Here is a 25,563-nt window from a genome sequence, read left to right as displayed (position 1 = left end):
ATCTTCACAGAAATATGGAAAGCCCTTAGAATGTCTCTCCCTCTTACAGGTTACAGAACAAACTGGCTCCAAAGAAACACTGCCTTTCTTCCTTTTCACACCTTAGTCATTGCAAGTATTTTTGCATCAGTCAATCACAGGGAAGTTTTCAACCAAGGTTGACTACAGAGCTTTTTATGAGGGCCTGAGAGGACCATTCAACTTTCATGATTCTTCCTCATGTGCATCTTTTGCAAGGCAGGAAGAAGCTTCAAACCTTGGAACAGGCTTCCTAGAGAGGTGGTCGATGCCCCAAGTCCATCAGTGTTTAAGAATCCTTTGGACAATGCCCTTAATAACATGCTTTAACTTCTGGGCAGCCCTGAAGTGGTCAGACAGTTGGATTAGGTGACTTGTAGGTCCATTCCAATGGAAATATTCTAGTCTTCTGTTCTGCTCTGGTTCTGTTCTATTCTATTCTGTTCTGTTCTATACTATTCTATTCCATTCTATTCCATTCTGGGCTCATGGGCACTGAGGTTCTTCTGCAGTGAGCTGTTGCCCCATGTATGTGTCAGGTGTAAGTACTTTGACCTGTGCCTTCCTCACTGGTTACGTAGGAAACTTAGGGTAATAAATATCCCTCCTTTTCCATGATTTCTTCACTTCTACTGATTCACGACATGATGTGGACATCATAAATCCTCACCTTTTCCTATGAAATTGGAGAATCATTCAACTCTAATATTTCCACAGCTATGCCAAGGCTGATTTTTACTATTAAAATACTCTGTGAAAGGAGCTTGGCTTTTCAGATGGATCAGCTGCTTCAAGCAGTCATCCCCCTTCCAATTCCCAGCTCAGGCTTGACAAAACAGAGCCTTGTCAGAGGGGACAGAGCAGTAAGGACCAGTTTTGAAGTGGTAACACAAACTCAGCATGGTTGGCCTTTTCAATGTGGTGTTGGGCTGCCCTCAAGACCCCACTCCTTCCCCGTGTATAAGGTGGCAACCAGAATCTCAGGCATAGCCACTGCATGTCCACCTATGAATGGATGTCTCAAAGGCGCCTTGGAGATATGACAAGATGCTGGGTGCACCAGTGGGCTGTTTACCATCAATGTATGCGCATTGAGGGAAAAGAAGGCATCAAATATTGTTGTAACTGCTTCAGAGGCCTCCTCTGGGGGACTGTGCAGGCTGTGAAGGCTCAGAGCTGTGGGTGCTGGATCTACAGGAAAGACTCTCAGACCAAGAGACAAGGGCAGTCAAGATGAGCAGATGCAAGTTGATAGGTTCAGGCACTATCCTAGCACACAAGGATAGTGTCTCTGAGACTGATATTAGGTCTAGTCCAACTCCAGACTCTTTCAGAGGATTCCTCTGCAATGTTAAATGTGTCCGTATCCAACAGCTCCAGTGGATTGTAATGGCTTTGCATGAGATCTTCCTTCTCTCTTTCCCAAAATATATAATAATACATAAAATACACATCAACATTTCCTTCTTCTCAAGGTTTGGCTGGCTTGCTTATTTAGATTATAAATTCTTCAGGGCAAAAGCTGTCTCTTACACTATGCGTGTACATTACCAGAAACAGGCATGCAGCAAACAAAACAGGCAGATGGTTCTGGAATAGTTCTGTTGGGGCATCTGGCTGATTTTCTGGATCAGCATCACATACAAATGGTAAATTCACCCGTGAAAACTCCCATTAAAGGAACATTACTAGGTCTGTTGCTGTCTTAATGACAGTCACCTGTGGCCTGGGGCAGGTCTCCACCATAAAAACACCAGTGATAAAAGTGGCTGAGTGGAGGAATAAATATTTGCCATTAAAATATTCCTTCATTTCAACCCCCCTGAGAGACAATTTACTGGGACTTGCTCTTGAGGACTTTGGGGAATTAAAATAATAAGAAGACCCTAGGGAGAGAAATGGGAGCTGGGGCTTGTTAATTTTTTTTGTTCCTTGACTTCTTGAGGTATTCACAAATTGCCTACAAACAAGAAAAACTTACAGGAAAGGGGTTTCACCATGCCAGCTCCACATGGCTGTGGAATTATACTGTTTTTCCAGGCTGCTTTTCCGAAATCCCTGCAGGAAGTTGACTCAGGGCTTGACTCTGGCCTCAGATGCACACACAGCAATAGCAGAAATCCTAACTTCAACCAGGTAAGAAGCCCTTATGGATATCCCACCTTTACTGACGAGATCACAGGTCAAGACAGACAAACTTGCTTAGTAGCAGAGAGCCAAACTTGAAACATCCCTGGTCCTTTTCCTTCCTCATGTATCTTCACAGTTCCTTATCCCAGTCTTGTCCTGTTACACTTCCTCTCCAGTTATCTAATAAGCACAAACTCAAGTCCTGTCTTTGGGGATGGTTCCCTATTTTACTCCATCATCCCAGGTTTGTAAACTGTAATCTCAGGCACCACCACTGGGGACCTTCTGACCCTTTCCTCTTTGTTGCCACCATCACCTTCTTTTGCGTACACACCAGGTACCTTGCCTGTCCTTAGATCAATAGTTCCAGACATGCAGGTAGGTAGAAGAGGATCTCCTTCAAATTCCTTCTCTAAAACTCATTTTTTCTTTGATTCTTACAGAAGGCAGATCAACGTTGTCCCTTTGAGACAGGTGCCATTTAAAATCTGTGTTTATACAGTTCTTCACAGAATGCATTTTGCCCTATCAGTGGATCTCCCAGGCATTTCCGCTATGCTAATAAATAATAAATAAGACTTCAGTGTGCTGACATTAGCGAAGAACTCATCTAGGCAAGTGCAATGATAGTTTTTATTGGTATCTTCCTAAAAGATACCAAGGAAGATCTTCAAGAAAGATAGATACCTTCAAAAAGCACTCCAAATGAGACAACAGGGACAACCTCTGCTACCTCCCAAATCCCCAAATCCAGCAGCATTTGACCTAAGAAGCTAATACTCTAACCAGGACAAATACTTTATGCAGAGTTCAAGAAACCTTATGGAACTGCCACACTCTCTGAGCCTTTGAATTACAATGACCTCCTGAACTAACCATCCACAGTGTAACAGTCTATATATTCCATTCAGCAAACTGAGCATGAATGATATAAGACACTACCAAGACAACTGTCCACCATGACAATACAGCAGCTTAGTCATTTTCTCTCTGGTTTTGTGATCATAAATCAGCTACGATCCCGCAGTTGATGGTGGTTATGGAGTTATGGGACATACTCAAATTTTAATCCAAAATATTTAGTTCAGAAGCCCTTGCATGAAGGAATGTGACCCAAATGCAGCTATCAAGAAAAGTTGTCATCCAAATATTATTTTTATAGTGAACACTGAAAGAAAGGTCACATTGTTATTTTCTTACACTATGGAACAGTTTCTATTATTGCAGATTCCAAAAGCCTGGAATCGCTGTTATTTATGATCTAAGTCAAATTTAAGTCCTGGTTTGTACCAATTACCACAAGCTACTCTAGGCTTCCTCTCTTCATTGCACAAATATTTGCAAAATAATTCCTTCACACTTGAAAACAGAGAGGTCGCCTCACCAAAATGTGCTCTTCGTTTCTTCTTTAGTGGTAAACACAAAGGTCTAGGAAAACATTGGTTTGATATGAGTCATCCAAAGAAGCCACATTTTCTTTGTGGAATTTCGGAGGCTGAATGAGAGGTGTAAGTTATCGCTCAGCAGTGAACGATAACAAGAGTTTTTATACCTGCACTGTCAAAAGAGCCATTAGATCTTTTGTTCCTGATGCTTCTTCCTCCCATAGCACTTTATAACCATCTGACAATTCAACATACACCTTTTATTCAATCCGTATGGTGCCCACGCTTTAAAAAAACACATATAGAAGGTCACATCCTGCTGCTTAGTGTGCTGCTCTAAGTCCAATTACATGGAATTACCTTAAGTTTACACCGGAGAAAATGAGAGGATAGTCTGTCACAACATCTCTGCCAAGCTGCCAGGTTAGTTGAATTACTATCTGTACCCCTTGCATGTATTTCAGGTAAGCACTGATTTACTGGGCATTTGAAGGCAGTAATGGAAGAGGCCTGGAAGGTGGGGTCCCTTCAGCACTTGGAGCAGAAGCTCCTCATTGGTGGCACATCCCTTGGTGCAGTGCTGTGGCCTTTCTCCAGTCCAAACCCATGCTGTGTCCTGGGATCATGGAGCACCTGAAAGGCCGTTTGCCTCATGCTGCAAAATGCAAAGCCTTCCTGTGGGGGGGCATGAGGCAAGAGGCATGTATGGGACACTAATGCTTGGAGCAGGTACTGGAGAAGGGAACACTCAGGATTCGTAGGAAGGGAGACTGGTTGGATTTAAAGGGGACCTGTTAAGGCCTGGTGAAGAAAATGACTTAAAGCTTGCCCCAGTTAAGGCAAGTAAGGGCAGAAAATGGCTTTAAACTGAAAGAGAGTAGATTTAGATTAGATCTTCAGAAGTTTTTTTCTGTGAGGCTGGTGAGGCACTGGCACAGGTCATCCAGAGAAGCTGTGGCTGCCCCATCCCTAGCAGTGTTCAAGGCCAGGTTGGACGGGGCTTGGAGCAACCTGCTCTAGTGGAAGGTGTCCCTGCCCATGGCAGGGGTTGGAACTGGATGAACTTTGAGGTCATTTCCACCCCAAACCATTCCATGATTCCATGACCCCATGATCCCATCCACAAAGCAATTACAAAGGAACAAAGACTCGAGCACTTCACAAGGAAACACTGTTGTGGATTGTAACTATACACACAACACTGACGCTTCCAGAGCCTTAAAAATAAGGACCACTGGTTGTTCTGGTAAAGTGGGGGCTGAAGCTCTCATGATCCCTTGTGTTATCCTTGCCCCCAAAGCCAAGACTAAATCCAGCACATGCTCCCATACAGCAGATAGAGTGGCCTTACTTCATTAGGGTTGCTGTTCTCATGAGCTCAGCCTTCTTTCCTCCCTTCCTTGAGTGAACGAAGTTGAATAAGAAAATCTGGAGAAAAAGTCAGCTTGAAATCTTTGAGTTTAATTTGGCTTTAGGTCAAAACCAGAAAGGGATGAATAATATTTTATTTAGCAGATACAGCTTTTTATTTTCTTTTTTTTCTTTTCAATTGTTTTTTTACTTCTTCACAGCAGACTAATGGGTCCTATTGAAGAAGTCTCATGGCTGATCAAAACTTTGAAAATACATGTGGAATTTTTTTATACTAGTTAAAAACGACGATTTTTTGTTGTTGTTGTTCAAAACCCTTAAATCTTGCTTCAGAAGCATCTTTCTCTGACTGGACTACATTTCTTCTCAAGGGGAAAGTTAGACTTTAAACTTCTAACCAAGTCCAGTTACAGATTTTCCCCACAGCAATCTGGGTTTTGTACAAATATTGCAAACCTGATTAAACCTGTGCAGAATTTGGCATTTCTAATTATTCCCTAAACAAAAAAGTGTTCAATTTCTGAGAGTTTTTCATCTGTTGCATCATGATAGACAATGGAAAGGTGACTCTTTCCCACAACAATGGAAAATAAAGCAAAGATGCAAACAAAGCCTTTATTCAGATCAATCTTCCAGGAAACCAAGATGATTTCCATCATTTTTATGACTCTTCCCTGGAGGAAAAAGACATCTAATTACCAAATCCCACTATAAGTTTGCTCCGATTTGACACAAAGTGAATGTGACAAGCGGAGCTTTACATTTCCAGTCAGCAGCTTGGGCTGATAAAGCCAAGTTCAAATGGTTTTTGGAGATCTTTAGAGTAAAAATATATAGTGTGAGCTGGTTCAGGTAAAAATGTGAATTTATAACATTCCAGTCAGTGTTATCTGATGGCAATGTCACAGCAGCCCTATATGAATGTGCACTCACAGTTCCAGCAACAAAGCCTTCCAGCCAATTTGAGAGGGTCCTTACATTTGAAAATTACAATGCTCTGAGGATGAGCTGAATTACACAAAGTAGAATCAAACCTTGCTTCATCATGAAGAAAGAGGGCATGAGTAAAATAAATATTAAGCATGGAGATAATTAGTAAATGCTGGTAATTAATCATGCATTACTGTTAATGATGTGTAGGAATCCTTAGAGTAGGAGATGAACCTTCAGGAAAGAAAACTGTGTAGCCTAAATGAGGTGATGTCCCCATTGCTAAAATCAGTGAGTGTTGACCTGTGAGGTTGTTTTGGCTTTTGTTGTCTTTGTTGGAAAATAAGACTAGCAGTGTCTCCTCCCACTCTGATTTAGCATTCAGACTGCATTTATGGGGCAAGCAGGAGCTGACCAAGGGGTTGATGGGCTGTTGATGCTGTGCAGGCTGGTGCTAAAGGAGTCAATAAATACATAAGTTCAAACCTTTCCAAAACTCTGCCATTGATGGACCAACTGAACTTCTAAGTATTGTTCCAGCAGCTACAGAATACTGCACTGAGAGAGAACTACCGTATTTTCTAAACTGCAGTAGAACTTTGAAACAACTGCTCAGCATGTCTAAAAAAATCGAGTTATCCATTCTAGACCACAGAAAAAACAGCAATTTTTGCTGCAAAAGCTCCATAATCTGTGTCTACAAAGCTTCTATGCTTCTCAGCTGTGCTGTGGATCAGGTAGCCGTGTCCTGCAGACACAACTGTAGAAAGTGGTTAGATGACAGGGAACTTCAGAAAACTCCTTGCAGAAGTCAGTGACAATAGGCAAAACTCCTTCCTTGGCGAAATATCTAAAGTTTCACACTCTGCGAAGTTCATTTTGAACAAGTTTCCTATGCCAAAAGATCTTGTGACTGCACAGGTGAGAGATCCCACTACACTCATGATAAACCCTGCACACACTACTATGGCCAAGTACCATCTTGTTGGCTTGACTCTCTAAGCAGCTGCCCAAAAGGACACAGAGCAAGGAGTTAACACTGCCTGAAGTGGAATTGCTCTCAGTGCTTTTGTTCCTTTCCAGAATGTGACCTTGCATATTTTTTTCAGACAAATAGTAGTGTTTGCAGAAGTCCTGCCTGTCTCCCCTGTGCTGACAGATTGCTGGAAGCTTCATCATGGCTGAATGAAGGAACTGTTAAAATTCATCTGCCTGCCAGTCTATTAAGAGTACGGGGAAATGTGCCTAAGAAGAAAGCACAGAGTAGCCTAAGAAGAAGAGGAACAGCCAGCAGAGACCTCCCGTAAAACAGCAAAGCTGTGTTTGCTCCCTGCCAATGCTCATTCTCCAACATCTTTCAACCAAGCAACATCTCCCCACCCAAAGCCGCCCATAGGTTTCACCTGGCACCTCTTGCTAAGGGATTTTCTGCTGGGCAAATTCACGGTTAGTTGGCCTGGGAATTTAAGAGAGATAAAAGGAGGAAGGTGTCCATGCACACAACTATATCTACTTCTCTTAAAAACATCAGACTGTTCACCCAGTTTGGTGAAGAAACTCCAGTTCAGAATGATTCATTCACAACGCTGCTTCTCTGGAACTTCATGGAAGACTTAGGATTTCACTTTTAGCAAGTTCTTAGAGCTGTTTTTCACATCCACAGAAGTTTTCCACACCTATATTGCCATGCCACACCTGCAAACGTGCTGAGTTCAAGTCCACCAAAACTACTCAGAGTGGCTTAAATGTCCCACGATCAAATACATCTTACTTGGTTTGCACCTGGTTTACAGTCTCTGTGGTAGAGTGAGGCTGCAAATTCAAACTTCAATTGGCAGGTCTGAAACTTGGGGTCCTGGTGCACAGTGATTTTGTCAGAGCACAACTGAGCTATAACGACCGATTTTGTCAGAGCACTGTTTCATGATAACGCAGTGGGAGCTGGCCATGTGGTATATAATTGCAGACATATCTGTGGCAACCTTCACCTTCATATCTAGGCACATATTTTATCCACAGAATATTCCCAGAAGTGTGATGGGTGTTTATAAAGCTCACAGATAAGTCCTAGTTTTTCTCTGCCAAACAGATAACAAATGTGCAAACAGTATTTTTGTCACGTCAGTCAAAAGATATCTAAAAGCAGAATTTCCTAACCCTGCCTCCCTGGAGAAAATGATGGCGCACAAACTAATGTTGTAAAATACATCATCTAAGATAATACAGGAATTAATTAAAATTTTGCCATTCAAAAGAACCTAAATTCTTGTAAGTGAGAATACTTGGATAGGTATCCAAAATAAGCTTGTATCTGCTCTGCTATCTCACCTTTCTGACAAGTATCTACATAATACATATAGTAACGATATACTCCATCGCATGCAGAAAAAAGTGTTATGAACTTGTCTTTCTTGAACTACGTATAAATGCGCATCCATAATATACCTGAATAGGTGCCAAACGTGCCATCACCAGTTCTGTGGAAATATGTGCTGAGATGGCCATTATCTGCCAACCATACACCCTGGAGAAATGAGGCCAGGCTGCAAAAGCCTTCTGACTACTCAGACCAGAATGATTTTCTAACAGATAAGAGGGAATTTGCCTTACCTGTCTGTGCTGCTGAGAGACTGGATACTGCAAACCTGAGATTTGCTGGCTTTGCTGCATTTTCTGAAGCATCATTTTTTGCTGCAGTGCTAGGGGTACATTAGGTGGCCTTTGAAGAGACTGGTTCGGGAGAGGCTGAGCAGGTTGCTGCTGTGGCTGTTGTTGCTGCTGTTGCTGTGGCTGTTGCACAGGGGCTGAACCCTGTGCCTGCTGAGTGTAGTGCAGAAGGGCAGGCTTGTTTTGGGAACCCAAAACTGAAGGCATCTGCTGGTTTGTTTGCTCTGAGTTAAAGTGAAACAAAGGCTTTGTGTTGCCATGATGCTGCTCTAGTGGTGGCTGAGTGCTGTTAATAAAGTTCCTGTTGAGGTCCTGAGGCTTCTGTTGCATGATTATGTCCATGGGATTGCTCTGGGGAGTGGTTGGTTTATAAACATAGTTGTTCATCCCTTTCGACTGGTTTCCATTCACTGGTACCCCAAGCATTGCTGAGCTTTGTGGGCTGAACTGCTGCTGGCGAAAAGAAGGACTGGGGATTTTCTCTTGCATGAAGGGTCCAGGAGAAGGTCCTGATGGAGACAGAGTGGACCAGTTGGCTGTCTGGTTCTGCTGCTGCTGCTGCTGCTGCTGAATCAAGGCATGCTGCTGCCGGTTGGCTGCAATCTGTTTGAGCTGCTGTGCATGAGAGACCTCCTGCCAGTTAGGCAATGGCCGACCGGATGCAGAAGAAACCTGCGATACCTGTGTTTGACTCTGAGGCACCGAAGGGATGGGTGAAGAAGTGGACATGGCAGTGGTGGCCATAGTGAAGGCTGGACCTGTAGAAGAAGGCCTTATCTGTGGGGAGCCCACAGGAGCCTGATTCATGCCTGGTGCATATTCACTTTTTATCACCATCTTATCCATCTGCAGAGATCTCACAGGGCCCCTCTGGTTCTGCTGCCCAAGGTCAATGTTGAATGGCTCGTCTTGTTTTATGGTGGCGTTTATCATATTCTCTAGCTCAAGATCACTCATTGGTGGCACTGATATGTTAGTCAGTTCATTAAATAGCTCCTGAAGCTCCAGATCCATCATTTGTTCCCACGAGTCTTCCCCATATCTGTTAGGGAACATGTTCTCATGGGATGTCTGTCCATCTAAGTGTTTGCTGCAGGACATCGTTTCTCCTGGTTCTTTCTTTACCTCTTTTAAAGTCATATTAAACATGCCATTCCCACTCACATGTGTACTGTTTGCTAGGTTGTTAGGCTTTCTTTGTGATCCTTGCCCCACAGACATAGTTCCTGACATTGACTGGCTTTGGCAATTGTTAACATGTTGTCCACTTTGTCCCACTGAGACATTATCACCCACTCTTATCCTTTTAATGTCAAGGAAGGAGCTCTCTGAAACACCATTGGGCCTCTTGTTGTTGACAGGTGACAGATTTACCACCAACTTTCTCTTCAAGGAGCCTTGGAGCTGAAAGAAGCAGAGAAAATAAAATAATAAGATGACACTGAAGAAATAATCTGTAGTCTGTTTGCTAGAAGACAACAGGAAAGTAAGCACTGCATAGTACACAAAGCTATTCTGGGCTTTCTCAGTCAATGAAACTATGCAGAACTGTAGGAAAATATGTTGTGAGACATCTCCCTGCAACCACCACCCCGTCCTTGTAGACACCAGCATTTTTCAAGCACTTCTGCCTACTGTTGAACACAGACCCTGTTTCCCCCATGGGAGTGCATGTAGGGAGGTGGCCAGAGTTGTAGCTGGCAAAGCCTAGGGCATATCTGCCCTAGATTTGCTCCCATGTAACTGTGTCAGATAGATCAAAAGTATTTTTAGACAGCAGAGATTAATGCACTCATGAAATCCGCACTTGTGCCTATCCAGTGTTGCAGAATTACACTCTGACGACCCAAAAGACCATTTTGGACTGCTGTTGAGTCCGAAGGTCCTAGGACACATTTTAATGGCACACGCAAGATCCAGACATCCCCATCTGACACAGCTCTGTACTGGACCAGAGATGTATATAGTTAAAGATGCTAGATGTCAGCATGTTGAAAACTGAAAATGAAGCCACTGGAACCATATCAGGCTATGTCAGCCAAGGGTCTGGCCCATGATATATTGCTGGATTATTTTTCAGAGACGTATATTAATACGTTAAGCCCTAATTGTTTATGTCTTGAAACATCTGCTATAAAACCACACAGTCCATGCAACACTGCTCTGAGAACTGTAACCCTATTTCCTTTTCCTTGAACACTTAGAGCACTAGTTTCATCTGCTCACAGGCCCTGCGGACCTTCTGAAGGAAAAGAGGTTCATGGCTCTGGTCCACTCGATCCACACTGATCTGCCACGGTTGAGCACACAAATTCACACTCCCCACACACATAATGAAGATGTAGTCCCGTGAGCTGAACAGTTTGGTGCATATGCTCTCAAGCAGGGTGTAGACACAAGTGGAGATGCTCTGAACATGGCTCACAAAAGAATAGATTGCTTTTAAGCAAACACAGCAATCACATCTTTACAGCACGTTAGAGGTGTGCGCAGCAAGCAGGGAACACAACGCAGCCCTCGCTCAGTCGGTACACACGCCATCGCTGTTTCAGCTGTGAGCAACGACAGGGAGCTGCAGGAAACACAGCTCATCTCCTGCCTTTGTGCACCCGGGCAGGAGCGCACCAGCCTCAGAGGCAGCAGGGCAGGACATCTGACATCACCTTGGGAGGTGGTTGGTGATGGGCAGAGGGAACGCTGAGAACTCTAATTTTCCAGTCAAGTGAGCAAGGATGACTTATGAGATCTTCCCATCACATTATCTGTATCATGCTGTTTTGTGTGCAGAAGTTCATACCTCATACTCTGCTGTGGCCTCTATTGCCCTCAACTTCAGGCTTATCTTTCTGGGCTCTTCCCAGAAAACTCCAAGTGTGGATACTTTTATTCTGGTGTGAATACCAGTGAGTTGCTTGCAAAGAGCTCAACTGACAACTACATATTTCCTCCGTACCCACTTACCCTTCCATTGCATCAGTAGGTCACTGAGTTTAGCCCTTAAAAATAAAGCTTATAATTTCTCTCTCCAACACTGAAAATCTCATATCTCAAGTTAAGTTTCCAGCATAACTTTTGAATCACAGATCGATGTTTTCATTTCAGAAGGACAGACATGTTGGTGCCTAGTTGTACAAGTCCACAGACCTTGTGCCTTCAAGAGCAATTAATTGTCATTAGGTGTGCCCCAGGGGAAGAGATTTGGGTGGTCACTTGCAAGGAGCATGGACTGTCTTTGGTTATCGTGTTCCTTCTGACACATGAGTCACTGTACTTTCCTTTGCAAAAAAAAAAAACCCACAGAAGCTGCACTTCCTTTTACCATCATCTTTGCTGCCAGTGTTTATTAGAAATCATTCTCATGCCCCCAAATTCATCTTCCTGGGAAATAGGGAAGTCCCCAGGTCATCAGAATACATGACTTGGCAGCGCATTTTGCTTTCAGATGTGCTGCTGACAGGAAGGCTGAACAGGTAATGAATAATGTATCCTCTGCATACATACATGCTTTATGTGGTTAATATGCATTTCTGAGTTAATTTTGCTTTTGTTTGACATTTTGAAGCAGAGGGAGCTGTTTAAAATGTTTTCATGTTTTCAGAGCACCTGTACCAGGCTTTCTGATACAATCACAAACGTGGGTATTACACTGCGCCGTGCTTGGTAGCTGCTTCTCATCTTCAGCTGAACTAGCTGCTAGCAGATAGGAGCTGTGAAGTGGTTTGCCTGCTGACACGCACAAGTCAGCAGCAGAGCCAGAGAGAGCACCACCATCTCCAGACACATCCCTTAACCAAGTGCTCCCTCCCTCGATATGGGCTGGAGGACTCCTGGTTTCATGACATCTGTTCTGCTACTGTGCCACAAAAAAAGGGCACCATGCATTGCTAAAGAAGAAGTAACAAGTGCTGGCTTATCACACCTCCCCAAAACCTTGCAAACACTGCCCTCTGAATGCTGACAATACCTTGGTCAAGAGATGCCCCCCATTTAAAGCAGAAATAAGGCTGCAAAGGTGAAAGGGACTCTCAGGGGACTTCACTGAGTCTGCTGGAGAGGTTCGGCTTTCACATCCCCCACCAGTTTGGGATGTGGAGGGCAAGGGCATGGGAAGGATGTGAGCAGCCTCAGGGATGAAGCTCCCTCTCCCCCCTTGCACTGAGCTGTTAGCAGTTATGCAATATTTAAGACCAGGCTGGATGTGGTTCTCGGCAATCTGATCTAGATGAAGATGTCTCTGCTCATTGCATGGCGGTTGGACTCGATGAGCTTTGAAGGTCCCTTCCAACCTAAACTATTCTATGATTCTCTGATTCTCTGTGCTTGTTCAGCGAGATGAGCAGTCTCCATCACAAGTCCCTCTGTCTTGCTGTTTTATCTGTTTTCAGAAGGGAAGGGAGCAAGGTTCATTACTCAAATCTCTGCAGTTTTCTAGCAATCACTTTTTTCAACTCCTGATTGCAAGTCAGTGCTCAAGCCCTTTTCCCCCAAGCGAAACACAGGCACTTGAGAGGGTAAAACCAGACCTTGCCAGATTTCAAGCTCCATCTCTTCCACTTTGCAAGTGAGGATTGATTTGTGTCAGTAAACATAAAAACAAAGTTCCTCTAACACAGAGGCACATTCCTCAGATCAAACAGGCTGGTGATTACACATCTCAAACTGCTTAAACCGCGCAATACTGAAAGGCTCTGTGATGGGAAATGAGTGACATGACAGTAAGCAGGAGAGGAGGAAGCTCCCCATGCAAAGCTCCATCCCACAGGTAGGTGGGCAGCACTGCATGAACCATCAAAGAGGACACGCGTTTCCTGGCAGCCTGTGTTATTTTAAGACCTGATGAGCCTGATGCTGAGCAGGACGTTAACAGCAGAGGGCAAAACTCTAGAGATGACTTAGTCTGAACAACCCAGGGTGCACCATGTCCTGTGCAGAGGGGCAATTAGTTTCTATTTAAAACTTATTCTGAGTCTTTAAAGGGATTTAAGGATGGCAGCTTCTTTAACGCTCCCTGACACCAGGCCGAACCAGCAGGAGCTCCACTGAGCTAATAACTGGGGCTTACTGAAATCTGGTATCAGATAATTCCTCTGAAAAACAAAACCCAAAACCCAAGCAAACCACCTTTCTTTTGGTTGTCATTTCTTACTAAATGTAAAATTAGTGGATTTTGCTGAATATTGATTTTTCTCTCTGGCTCAGAAGTTTTTTTCAGAAGAAACAAAAACTTCTTTGGTGCAAAAGCAATTTCTCAGTGAGAAATGTTACAGATTGTTTTCTCCAAAATATCCGTATTTAACAATATTTTTATCACATCTTTGATCCAGTTCTGACATTACCCATCGCCTTGTATTCCTTTCCACAGGGAGTGTACATCGTGGCCAAGAAAAGAATTTGGCCGTGGCAGCAGGAAACGATAAGGACTTTCTGGCTCACTTTCACTGAAAGTCTTATTTTTTGTGTGCTTCATGCAGCCTCTTCACTTGGACTTCCTTTTGAATTTGCTTTTTATTTCATTTAATGATGTGTAGTAGGAGAAGAGTGCTTGACGTAAGTCGTAGGTTAAGCATGCAGCAGGCTTGATTTTCACAGCTCATGGGACAAGCAAAAGACAGCCTGTCCCTCTGACTTGCCCAAGTACCTCCATAGTGCCTGCAGATCCAAAAATACTCATTTCCCAGTGCAAGCCATTGTACAAGCAGCACCATCTGACTGTCATCTCGCGTGTTTATAGCAAGACACTTAAGACTGGACCAAAACACCAAAATACTCAAAGTAAAAAACACAGAAAATATCAGTGTGATAGTTTTAAGTCTCCACTAATCCTCATTAGCTGAAGACACAAAAGGAAGATCTATCACCTTTGTTCTCCCATCTCTCTTATTTTCTGACTAAGGTTTGTAGCTTTCTTAGCTCGTTTGGTGGAACAACAGCGACAAAACTCATAATGTGCTGTTAACTTAAACTCCAAGCGATGATCACACTTCATGAAGCAAGCAGCACGGCAGCGTTAGCAGCTCATGTGGAGTAATATTTCTGATGTTAAAAAAGCAGCTTTGGATTTTTATGCTTTTAATATAGAAGCAGCAGACAAATCCACTGTAAAAGGTCCCTTTTGCACTTCCTAGACTTTCTCACAGTATGTGCTGACTGTATCTATAGCTGCACTGTAAACACAATCCTTCGTGTATCTGGGGAGGGGAAGGAGTAAAGGAATTACATGAAAAATACAGAAAGTATTCAAACAATAGAAGTGGCCAAAAAAAGAGAAAGAATTCATTCCAAAGGAGGAAACATGCTGAACACTGCTCCTATTTATGCTGTGAAAGCACCTTTGCATCCTGGGGCTGGACCCAGTGAGCCACCCCTGGGACTCAGGGCCTGATCCTGAATAACAGTAGCTCTCATTGTTGAAATAGTGGTATACAGTGTTTGCTGCCAGCCTGTGTCCAGAGCTGAGAATCAGAGAATCATTTAGGTCAGAAAAGGCCTTTCAGATCATCAAGTCCAACCTTTAACCTAACACGGTCATGCCCACCACTAAACCATGTCCCTAAGCACCGCATCTACTCGTCTTTTAAATACCTCTGGGGATGAGCAACTCACCCGTTTCCCTTGGGAGCCTGTTCCAGTGCTTGACAACCCTTTTGGTGAAGAACTTTTTACTAATATCCAGTCTAAACCTCTCCAGGCAGGAACTGGGGTTTATCAGTACCAAGCCTCCCTCTTGCAGGTATCTTCCCAGCCTGCAGGAGGACCAGGCACATCCTTGTTTTCCTACCCCTTGGGACTCACACCATGGTCAGCTTTGGAGCCACCAAGGCACTTGGGGCTGACAAAAGGCCAAGGAGGAGCCACTGCCCTGAGCTGCCACCTCCAGGGCCATAGCAGATCTTAATGCCATGATCACACATGCAGTCTTGTGGCCCATTTCTGACTACCGATAAGCTCTTTTGGAACAGGCAGAAGGACTCCTGTCACTGCTGTTTCTACATATCTCCTGAAATCTGGTTCCTCTGGCTTTTCCTACTCTTGCCCACACCCAGGTTCACCTTGATACCTCTCCTGAAGATCTCTGTAGCATGGGTCCTCTTCTGAGCATCTCTCCCCAGCCCCTCTGCTCTGCACTTTCTCTGCACAGTAAGAGGGTATTTATTTTTAATCTTTCATCATCATTTGCAGCTTCTGCCTGACATGGCTGAGAATGTGAGCGTGACAGTTGTCTTCAGAGAGATTTCAGCACTCCAAGCTCATGAAGTCCAATCTGCTGGATGATGCTGATCTGGGAAATGGCATTAATTCTTCACGCAGGAGTGAGTGACAGAGCGGAGGCCCTGGGCACGCAGCAGAGCTGGTGTGTCCTTACAGCACAGCACCACAGCTGGGTCATGGTTGCAAAGAGCTGTGCAAGAGTAGTAGATGCGGTTTCACACTCCACGTTCTTCCTGCTCTGTGTCTGCAGGAAGGGGACTAACCTCTTGCTCTGAGCAGCGAGGAGGAGGGGATGCAGTTGCCTTCCGACTCGCACTGCCAGCAAGCCTGAGACAGCACTCCCCCCCCTTGGCCTCGCTCCTCTCCCATTTGGCTAATCAGTTCCTCAGATCACTCCAAGCACAAGGAACAGGGTTTACTGTCATGAGATTTTTGTTCTACACATCCCAAACCTTCCCACCACCCATCCCTCTCTTTCTGATTATAAGCTCTTTGGGAAGATAGTCAGGCTTCTTGCACTGGGTCCTAGCCCTGCTTGATCCTTAAGCCTAAGCACCACAATCAATGCTGACTGAGAGGTAACACAAGTTTTTGTCCCTGTTTACTGTAGTAAGTGGCACTAAAACCAAATTCTTAGTAACAAATAAGAATGTTCCTTGGCTGACAAGTATCCACTTAATTCTCATTAACTGTGAACAAGGCTGGAATAGTAATCAGTATGTTAGAAATCTCACAATTCACCTTCATTTATGGAAAAATCACATATCTTGCCAACTGAACATACCAGCCTAAAAATGCATCCGTATTATTCACAGTGTACTGCCTAGAAATATAACGCCAGGGCTTTGGTCCAAGTTGCTGAAGCACAATAATTATGTTTTTTATGCAGATTTTACATCTGATGGATTATAAAATATCATGTCTAGCCACAGTCTTTGAGAAGAATAGGAACACATAGAAACAATAGCACTTTAACTAGGTCAAGATTGCTAATCAGAATGTAGCAGTCATTACTGTGTGCAAAACAAATAGGCATGAAAGATCTGTATTTCTTCTCCTGCAAGCTGTGTATTTGTCTTCTGAAGAAGTCTTTTCTGTTCCTTTTGTTTCTTTCCTTTTTTTGTTAAGATCCTTTTCAACCATGAATAAATTAACCATCACTTTATGTGAAACCTACAGAAATTTATGTCAATGTTTATTACCATGAAATGTGGAACAAAGCATAATGCAACCTGAGCTTTGGGAAATGCGGCTGCTTAGCTGATCCTATCCTGATGAGAAGGAAATATCAAATTCATTATAAATGTTGACAGGATGATCAGGCATGTAAAAGAGGTCATCCAACACCACCCTCCCCATTGTTTACCAGTTTCATAAGTCAGCTTAAAGTATTAAAAACACATACTGTCTTGCACAGGAAGCTCCTAATCCTCGAAAATGTGGCTGCTGTTACTTGATTTGCCTTTTAGACATCAATGGCAGAGCAGATTTCATCTAAGGAAAGACTGTTGAGAGCATTCTCGTCCTGGTTTATGCCCAGCATCGCTTCCAAACTGGTGTGCAAAGGCTTTGTAGCTTCATTAGAGCATGTATCCATGACCGTACATGGGCTTTTATTACCTGCCTAAGCATCTATCTATCTCCTATGCAACGCTCGGTATCAAAGGTTCAATCAGTGGTGGAAGGCAGCAGCCATCCACCCAGCCTTGGAAAACAAGGAAATATTTAGACTATTTCTCTCTTCCTGCAAATCAATGCATCACATAGGACACTCATGCCAACTGTTTGGCCTTGAGGTCTTCTGCAGGGTACGTTACAGTTCACAGGAGATACACTCATCGCTTGTCATTTGGATGGAAAAGATCCCTTCAGCACAATACCCAGTCATGCTTCTAGCATCAGACTATCAGCCAGGACAAAGAGGGTCTGCTTCAGTAAGAACTGCCTTCCATCACTGGATCAACTAAGACTCTTAATGAGCAACTGGCAAAATGGCTTCTTGTTAGGAGGCAGGAGTTCTGATCCTCTGCCAAAAACTTCACTGGAGAAATGATATTTAGGATCAAATCCAGGCCTGTGGTAAGAGAACATCTCTAACAAGGTGGCTGCACTTGCTTGATGGCTGGGTTTGACCTGTATTAGTATCTTCCCCCTGCCTCTCCCCATCATGCATGTTCACTCCATGAAGAAGGATATTAAGTAAAAACAGTTCTTAACAGACATTTTCAAAACCTTCAGCTTAAACATGCAGTGTCAGACAGGGCAAACGTACCCCACTAAAGAGTCTGACCTATATGAGCAGAACAGGCAAAATGAGAGGGGTTTGGAGACAAGTAACAGCAACAATTTAAGACCTCCGAAGATATTCCTTTGAAGAGAATGGACAATAGAAGGGACAAATAAAAGAGAAAATTATGAAAGTTTATTTAACAAGACTCTAACAGAATAACTGCAGATCTGGAGGGTATTTAGCAAACTTGAACAGCAGCAAATTCAATCCCAATGAAATGATAAACTTTTTCTTCCAGTGAGGATACAGCCTAAGGAACTACTGACAGATCCAGACCTCAGCAAGATCTAAAGAGGGACTGAGTATTTGTTTGGAGATGGGAAGATGCTGACTTACAGAAGGTGACAATGAAATATTTAGAAGGGGATATGAAATATTAAACATCAAGGTTCAAACCAGTTCATGGGGACTGCTACGGTTGTCAGTGGGCAGGGGAGGAAGACATCGGGGGAGGAGGGGAGGAAGACATCGGGGGAGGAGAGGAGGTTTTTGCAGGCTTATCAAGGTGATCACGTATCTTCCCCTGATATATTTGTCCTTGCTATTGATGAGATGCTGCAGGGCTTAGAAAGGACACATGCCCGGCTGTGTTTCAAGCCTACTGTATTTCCAACACTTTAGAAGTCTGGAAGAGAACTGTAAAAATGGGAGTCATTTGAACAGTATCTAAATGCCTACTACTAATTGTACTCCTGAGTTTCAGTTTTAGCCTGGAAACACAGACAGAATGACAGAATAAGAATGAATCATGGAAATCAGTCTGAGACATGGGAAGATCATCAGAAGGTTTTGGGAACCCGAATGCCTTGTTTTGGACTAACACATGTTGCCATTCAGGTGATTTTTCATTATTTGGTCTTTCTTTGAGTACCATCTTGATATTTTTATGAGAAGGTTGAAAGAATCCAAACCAAGGAAGATGAGCAGAGAGGGTGAATGGAAGGTTTGGAAACAAACAACCACCCAGGAAGGAATGCTCCAGGAGGTCAGCGTGGTTAGAGGGAACCAGGAGCAGTATGGGGTAAGAAAAAAAGCATCTACAAGCTAAAAAACACCCAGCCTAACCATTCAGGTACTGAAAAGCTTATGAGGTTATGCTTAAAAGGAATGTGAAAAATGACAAGAGGCGTTGAGAGGATGAATAAAAGATGTTTGCACAAGCAGACAAGTCAAATGCATGGAGAGATCTCTGAAGAAAGTGAAAATAAGTTTTCTGGCTTTCTTCTCTCTGATCAACAAAGAGAATATTTGATAGTACAGAGCATCTAGCAAAAGCTTGGCTTTTGTAAAAGATTTTCTTTGGTAAAAGGACATTACATGGCAATAGGGTTCTTGTGTCCCAAGGGTCGGTGATTCTGCACCAAAAATGTAGCAAGTGTTACACTCGTCACTGGATAGGTAGGAAGAGTATGTGAAGACCAAATCTGGTGCAGGGAAGGCATAAAAGAAGGAAAGAAAATGTGAGAGCCATGCCTAGGCCTGTCTGCTGGAGACAGGTTCAGCGTCAGTGTCTTCAACCACCCTCAGCAGGACTGAGGAGACCCTCGATGAAACAGCACCAAGGTGGAATTTACAAACCTCCCCAGTGATGAGGTTTTGCACATTGCTGCGCTTCAGCTCCTTTGTCCTGCCCCTCTGAGGCAAAGCCCTGCTGCTGAGCACACACCGTAGTTGGTGGCTTGGAGCACAGTGACTAAAACTGTCAGTACAATTCCCTGTTGCAGATGCTCACATCTCTCAGCCATCCAGTCTCCAAGGAGCCTTTGCACTGAATGCCTTTGTCCTGACTACAGCTTTCTTCAAGGGGATTGCTCATCCTAGACTCATCACTGAAGATGCTCCTGGTAGTTCTGGATAGGAGCCCCTCCCCACCAGCAGTGGTGGTAAACCACGAGGGGCCACCACAAACCTTTCAGGTATTTTTGGCCACTATGGTAAGTTTTCAGTGAATGGGAAAGAAGTGGATTCATTACAATCCGTGCTTCCTATATGCCATACTTCCTGTGTACACTAATCACTTGTCATGTGAATTCATGCAAATAGAAAAGCACTGAAAAATGAGCAGTTCTAGGCCCCTCAAAGACAACAGCCATTCTCAAAGTCCTATTTGCCTCCACAACAGTCTTGATCCTGTTTCTAGAGCCAGTTGTGCTCACTGGCTTTGAAAATCCAAAATGAGAAAAACTGCCTATTTGGCAACGACTGGCAACATGTCCTTCCTGACACAACACATCAAGATAAGGGGACATGCACCTGCAAGACTGGACACAGGCACTACAACCATCACGAGATGTGGAGAGTTCCTTAGATTTCCTTTAGGATCATAAATGACACAGGTGTGAAGGGACCTCCGGATATATGCAGTCCAGGCCTGCTGAAAGCAGAGCTACCGTCAAAGTTACATCAGATTGCTTAGGACATTCTTCAGGCAAGTGTTGGACACATCCAAGGATGAATACTCCACAGCCTCTCCAGGCTATGCTTCCCCTTTTTTCCTTATGCCTAGTTAGCAACTTGTGTTTCTTGCCCCTCATCCTTTTGCTGTTCACTCCTATGACAGACCTGGTATGTAACTGGAAAACTTTGAATATAGAGTGAATGGAGGAAATGTATGAATTTGACTTGTCTCCAAGTCAACTATATATATGATGATGAGGAGGAGGAGATGAAAGCCATCAATGACAATGCACTTGAGAAATGTCAATCTCTGTTTCTATACAGATCCCTTCAGAGAAGGTGTCAGATCTGTAGCTTTTAAATGACATAAGCAATCAAAGGATTGACCAAGCAAATTGATTCCACACCAGATGAATCTGAGTTGCTAAATAATGCTTTCCTTAAGACCGATATAAGGTCCATTGAGATCACCAAGTCTTTAAATGGACTTTGATGGACTTTGTTTCTCTCTCTTTGATTGTAAGATCCCATGACAAGGACTTTATCTATTTTTCTGAAGAACACTCTTCATGCATTTAGACACTGTCAAGCGCATTAATAACGAGTCCTGTTTTCCAGCTAAATTCCAAAAGACACTGATGCATATTCAGCGCCTCTGAAAAGCAGACACCCATTTAGGTGCCAAATATGGATCCCAATATACTTTAGAAAATACTACACTGGATAAAAAATAATTTCCATTTTGATAACTAACGTGACACCGTTCACCTTTACAGCACCAGTTAATGGTGACTGGAAATCATTACAGCGAAGGGCTGCACGAAACTCTGGAGGTAGCAGACCAGTTCCTAGTGGCCAAATGACCACATTATTCTTGGTGCTAATTAGTTCCTTTCACCCTTCATATGCTCCCCTTTCTTCCATAAGCCTTAGCTAGGAAGCTCTGGGTCAAACACACTCAGAGGGCACTCATCAACTTTTCAACCTCAGAAAGACCAACCAAAACCTCAGGGTTTTCCAAGCACTTCAGTGACACTTTGCTTGCTTATTACCTAGACTAGACTTGCTTTGGCAGATGCATATTTATTCTCATTTATGGTGTGGGAATACATATTTTATAGACTGGTAAAATCTCCACAAAGATTCAAAGAGATCTCTGTCTAGAAAAGCAGTCTTACTTTGTTTACACACAGACTTCTATCTATGGCGGTCTGTGCCTAGGAGAAGCCTTTGGAAAGGCAGACTGTGAAGTCTTGCCTGGGACATGGACCAAATCTGAGCGGTCTCCAGGGGAGCTGTTGCGCTGGTGGGCATCCATGAGTTAAGTCTTAAGGTCATCAATCAGGGACCTTTCACATGTACTTTAAAAAACAGAGGTGGGAAAGTGTTTTGCCACATTCCCTGAGTATAATCCAAATTCCAGGGACCCCATACATGCTGGTATCTGCCTGCATACATGTCCTTGTCTGTATTGAAGCCCTGTGCAACAGCAAGCCAAATTTCCTACTGCTATAAACAGATGCAGCTACACTGACCTGTATCAGTGTTTTATTAAGAACCAGCCCTGGAGCCTGAAATCTGGATTACAAACCAGCGTTTACTGGAAGTGTGGATTGAAGCAGGAACTTTTGTTGGATGTCTATTGCAACAGACTCCTCGCTTCTTTTTAAAGTTCCTGTAGTGTTGCAGGCTTTTACTAAGGGAACACAATGGAGCTGGCAGGAAAGCAACAGCTCTTCACCAACTCAGAGGAGCAAAAATACCCCAGCAGTCCTTAAGGATACAGCACTGCTAGGTAACTGGGACAGTGAATTAACAAGGGCTGACTCTTCCCTCCCTCTGTTTGCAAGGATAGCAAGTAACAAAATCTGGCAGGCTGAAAAGCCCCTGCTTGGAGGAGAGAGACAAAGAGGCAGGGCTGAAATCCATCGTGTCAGTTTAAAAAGGCAGAGTTTTGCATTTACACAATATGCCCATTCTTGTTCTCCTTGACTCATGGAAAAATATTGAACATCGGACAAGAATGTAGGAATGTGTCTGGTGTCTGATCTCCACAAAAATCTAAACGCCGTTTGCATTCACGTACGAAATAAAGAGAGGCTGTCCGGGCTCCCTTGATGTGTTAAGAAAATAACAGTAGTGATAGCAATATCGCTATAATAACAGCAGTGATACAATTTTAACGCTGGCTGTGTAACTAGCACAAGTAAAGCACGAGCCCAGCCCATAATCCCCACCAGAGCTTTCTAGACCATTTGCCTGTCACAAGCATCACAAAGGCTTCTCTCCACCGACTGCATCCGAAGCCACTGTTTGTTTTCCCGGGTAAGCAGAGGTTAAAGCTTTTCATTGCTTTTTTGACTTCAGATGCCATAATAGCTGCAGTGCCTATATTACCATCTATGGCAGACAGTCTGCATGTCTGCCAACTGTCAGGCAGCCTATTCATCTCCAGTTGCCTTTTGCCTACTTTCTGCAGCAGAAGAATTTCCCTCCACTTGATTTCATGTGCTGGAGTCCTGCTCCTGCCGATGTTTCTGCTGCTTGTTTTTAAACACAGCCTGGCTTCAAGCCTGGGGGCCATGGGAGCCTGCAGCCCCAAAGAACCTGTGGCTCCCATGTTGCATGCAGCTTGCCAGCCAGCCAGCCAGCTATGGCCCTGGTTTGGGCAATACTGTGTAACTGCCAGTATGTGACTGGGGGTTGCTGGATAAACCCAGTCGTTGACTGGAGGAAGAGTTAAGCAACAGCCTCACCATGGCCTGCACCGATGGGCTACTCTAGGATCACCCAAAACACCCTCTTCCTGCTAGTCCCATGGCAGAGCTGTGGAACATGGGTACTCATCCTCTGTCTAAACCCCTGTCTTCTTTCCCCATTTCGCCTCTTCTACCCAAGGCTATGTGGTCTGTGTGGGGAGGATGTATTGATACACATCATGTTTGGCTGCTTCTGACCCAGATGTTCCTGGAAATCCACTCCAGCATCTTTAGGCACCAGTGCATCTTTGAAACATTCAATACTGTGGTATTTTACCATTTTACTAAAGCCTGCTTAGCAAGTAATTACTGTGCAGAGATGGACAGGACCCAGGCCATCAAGTCTAGCCCCTACAATCACAGCCCTATGCTATACCATTCTTTGCCTAAACAAATCATGCTCCTGCTTAAGAGAACCTCTGAAATCAAGAGAAGCAATGCTGGTATCTGCTGCTTACCTCTTTTTGCTCCCCAGTACATTAGTGATCTGAAAACCTGCAGACCTCCACATTTTCTGACCCATGGCATGAGCTGGTGACTCACAGGAGAAAGATGAGCAGCTCTGCCAGACCTTGTGACAGGGGTAACATAGATCACCCAGTTGCATGAGGCTTGTCAAACTGGTGTGTTTATTTTGCGTTTCCCTAGGTGTGACCCAGCCCTTCGCCTCCTTACCCAGGCTGTGAGAAGCCTCTTGAAATTCCATTTAAAATCCTAACCCAAAAGGACCAATCTCATAGTTCACGATTACCGAGCCCTGAGCCACGGGCTCTCTTCCTGCCATTACTGCTTTATGAAATCTCCTACAGAAAAGAAATGGTACCTTGAAAAAGCCTCCCTCACACAGCCCAGCCAGGAAGCCCACAGCCAGAGGCATTTGCCTACCTCCCTGCTCCCCAAGGAGCCCAGGTCTAGAGCTCCTGAAGTCAACAGAAAGACTGTTGTAGACATCAGTGTGTCTTGGATCAGGCCCCAGCTACCCTAGAGAAGAGATGGGCTTTGCAGCCCATCCAGATGGTTAACAGCTTTAACATACAACCGCTGCCTTATTAAATCTACAGTAAATTAAATGAACACTTAAGACACTCAACTGAAAGTGCTATTGACTGTGGTAATTAAATCGAAATACCCAATTAACCACACCAGAATAGGAAATGAATCTATCATGGGACACCACTCTGCTGCAGTGTCTGAGCCAATCAGATGTTGTCTATACCTCAATTTGGGCTGAAATAATTTTTTAAAGGGAGTTTATGATTATTTAAAGATGTGTTTATATAGCACATGCATATATATGTCTTTATATGTGTGTGTATATATATACAGACACATATTATGCTATTATATCTAAGTCTTCTGTCTGGGTTCTTAGTCTCACGTTGGCAGAGCCATACTTTTAATTCCAGGTCAGCAACCATCTTCCAAGATAAACTCGCACATTATTAAAACATCTAAATCAGAAGGATTACAAATGTCCTGCAGTAGGCTTTTTTATTTTCCTTGATTAAGAACATTTACATGGAGGTGTCTGCAGCTCCAAAGCCATTTCAGAGAGAGGCCAAAGTGAATGCCTGGCAAGAAAAGAAGAGAAAGAGTCTTTTTTCTTACTGTTGAGCCTGTGTTGTCAGGTCCCTGCCTGCTGCTCTAACCACAGCCACCCCAAAGCAAAAGTTTACCTTTAATTAAGACAAAACATTGGGTTTCATAGGCTCTGAACCCTTTCCTCACCCTCCTTTTTTCTATCAGGAGAGGAAACTTTATCTCACCTACAAAGGTACACTTTGCCCAAATGTTGAGAGACTGCAGTGTAGAATCACAGAATGGTTTGGGTTGGAAAGGACCTTAAGCTCATCTAGTTCCAACCCCCTGCCATGCTCAGGGACACCTCACACTAACCCATGTTGCCCAAGGCCTTATCCAAAAACCTCTGCTTCTTCACTCCAGGCAACTCTCCTGAGGGAAGGTGTTCAGCCATCCCCAGTGACAAAGTGCCCAAAAGCAAAGTGGCTTTGAGGCTTGAAGACTTGGGCATGGCCACCAGACCCCACTCTCCCAGAGACGTGCATGAAGCCCTGGCTCTGGCTTGGCCTTTGTTTGGAGGGGAATTTGCCCTCCACAAACCACAAAACTGCAGCCTTGCAATAGCAGCACTCAGAATGACAAAAGGCCAAATTGGGTTACAGTCCCTTAACACTACTAAGCTATTTGGATAGTGGCAAGAGGAATTACTTTTAATGATTCATGTCGCAGTCTGATAGACAATAACCAGATAGTGTCCATAGGACTCCAAGCTTTAATCTTCAGCCCAGGATTGTGTAGATCCTGAGAAAACAGAGACGTGACGGGGTGGAAGACCTTCCAAATTTGGTGGTTTGAGTAGGGAACACATTTCCTTCCATTTCTTCAT

General features: G+C 43.8%; 1 protein-coding gene across 3 annotated transcripts in view; it reads right to left on the bottom strand.

The window, feature by feature from the left end:
• Positions 1-25,563, bottom strand: part of MAML2 (mastermind like transcriptional coactivator 2) — a 210,389-nt gene that overhangs the window by 54,823 nt on the left and 130,003 nt on the right. For all 3 annotated transcript variants that reach the window (XM_057399811.1, XM_057399808.1, XM_057399809.1), the window contains exon 3: positions 8,445-9,905. In XM_057399811.1, the coding sequence (XP_057255794.1) occupies positions 8,445-9,905 (1,461 nt within the window). The remainder of the gene's footprint in view (positions 1-8,444; positions 9,906-25,563) is intronic.

The sequence above is a fragment of the Pezoporus wallicus genome, unplaced genomic scaffold (genome assembly GCF_028554395.1).
Source record: "Pezoporus wallicus isolate ANWC-B61680 ecotype Strahan unplaced genomic scaffold, APGP_CSIRO_Pwel_v1 scaffold_6446, whole genome shotgun sequence".
Lineage (NCBI taxonomy): Eukaryota > Metazoa > Chordata > Aves > Psittaciformes > Psittacidae > Pezoporus > Pezoporus wallicus.
Note: the sequence above shows the minus strand (reverse complement) of the source record. Positions and strands in the feature narration are given on the sequence as shown.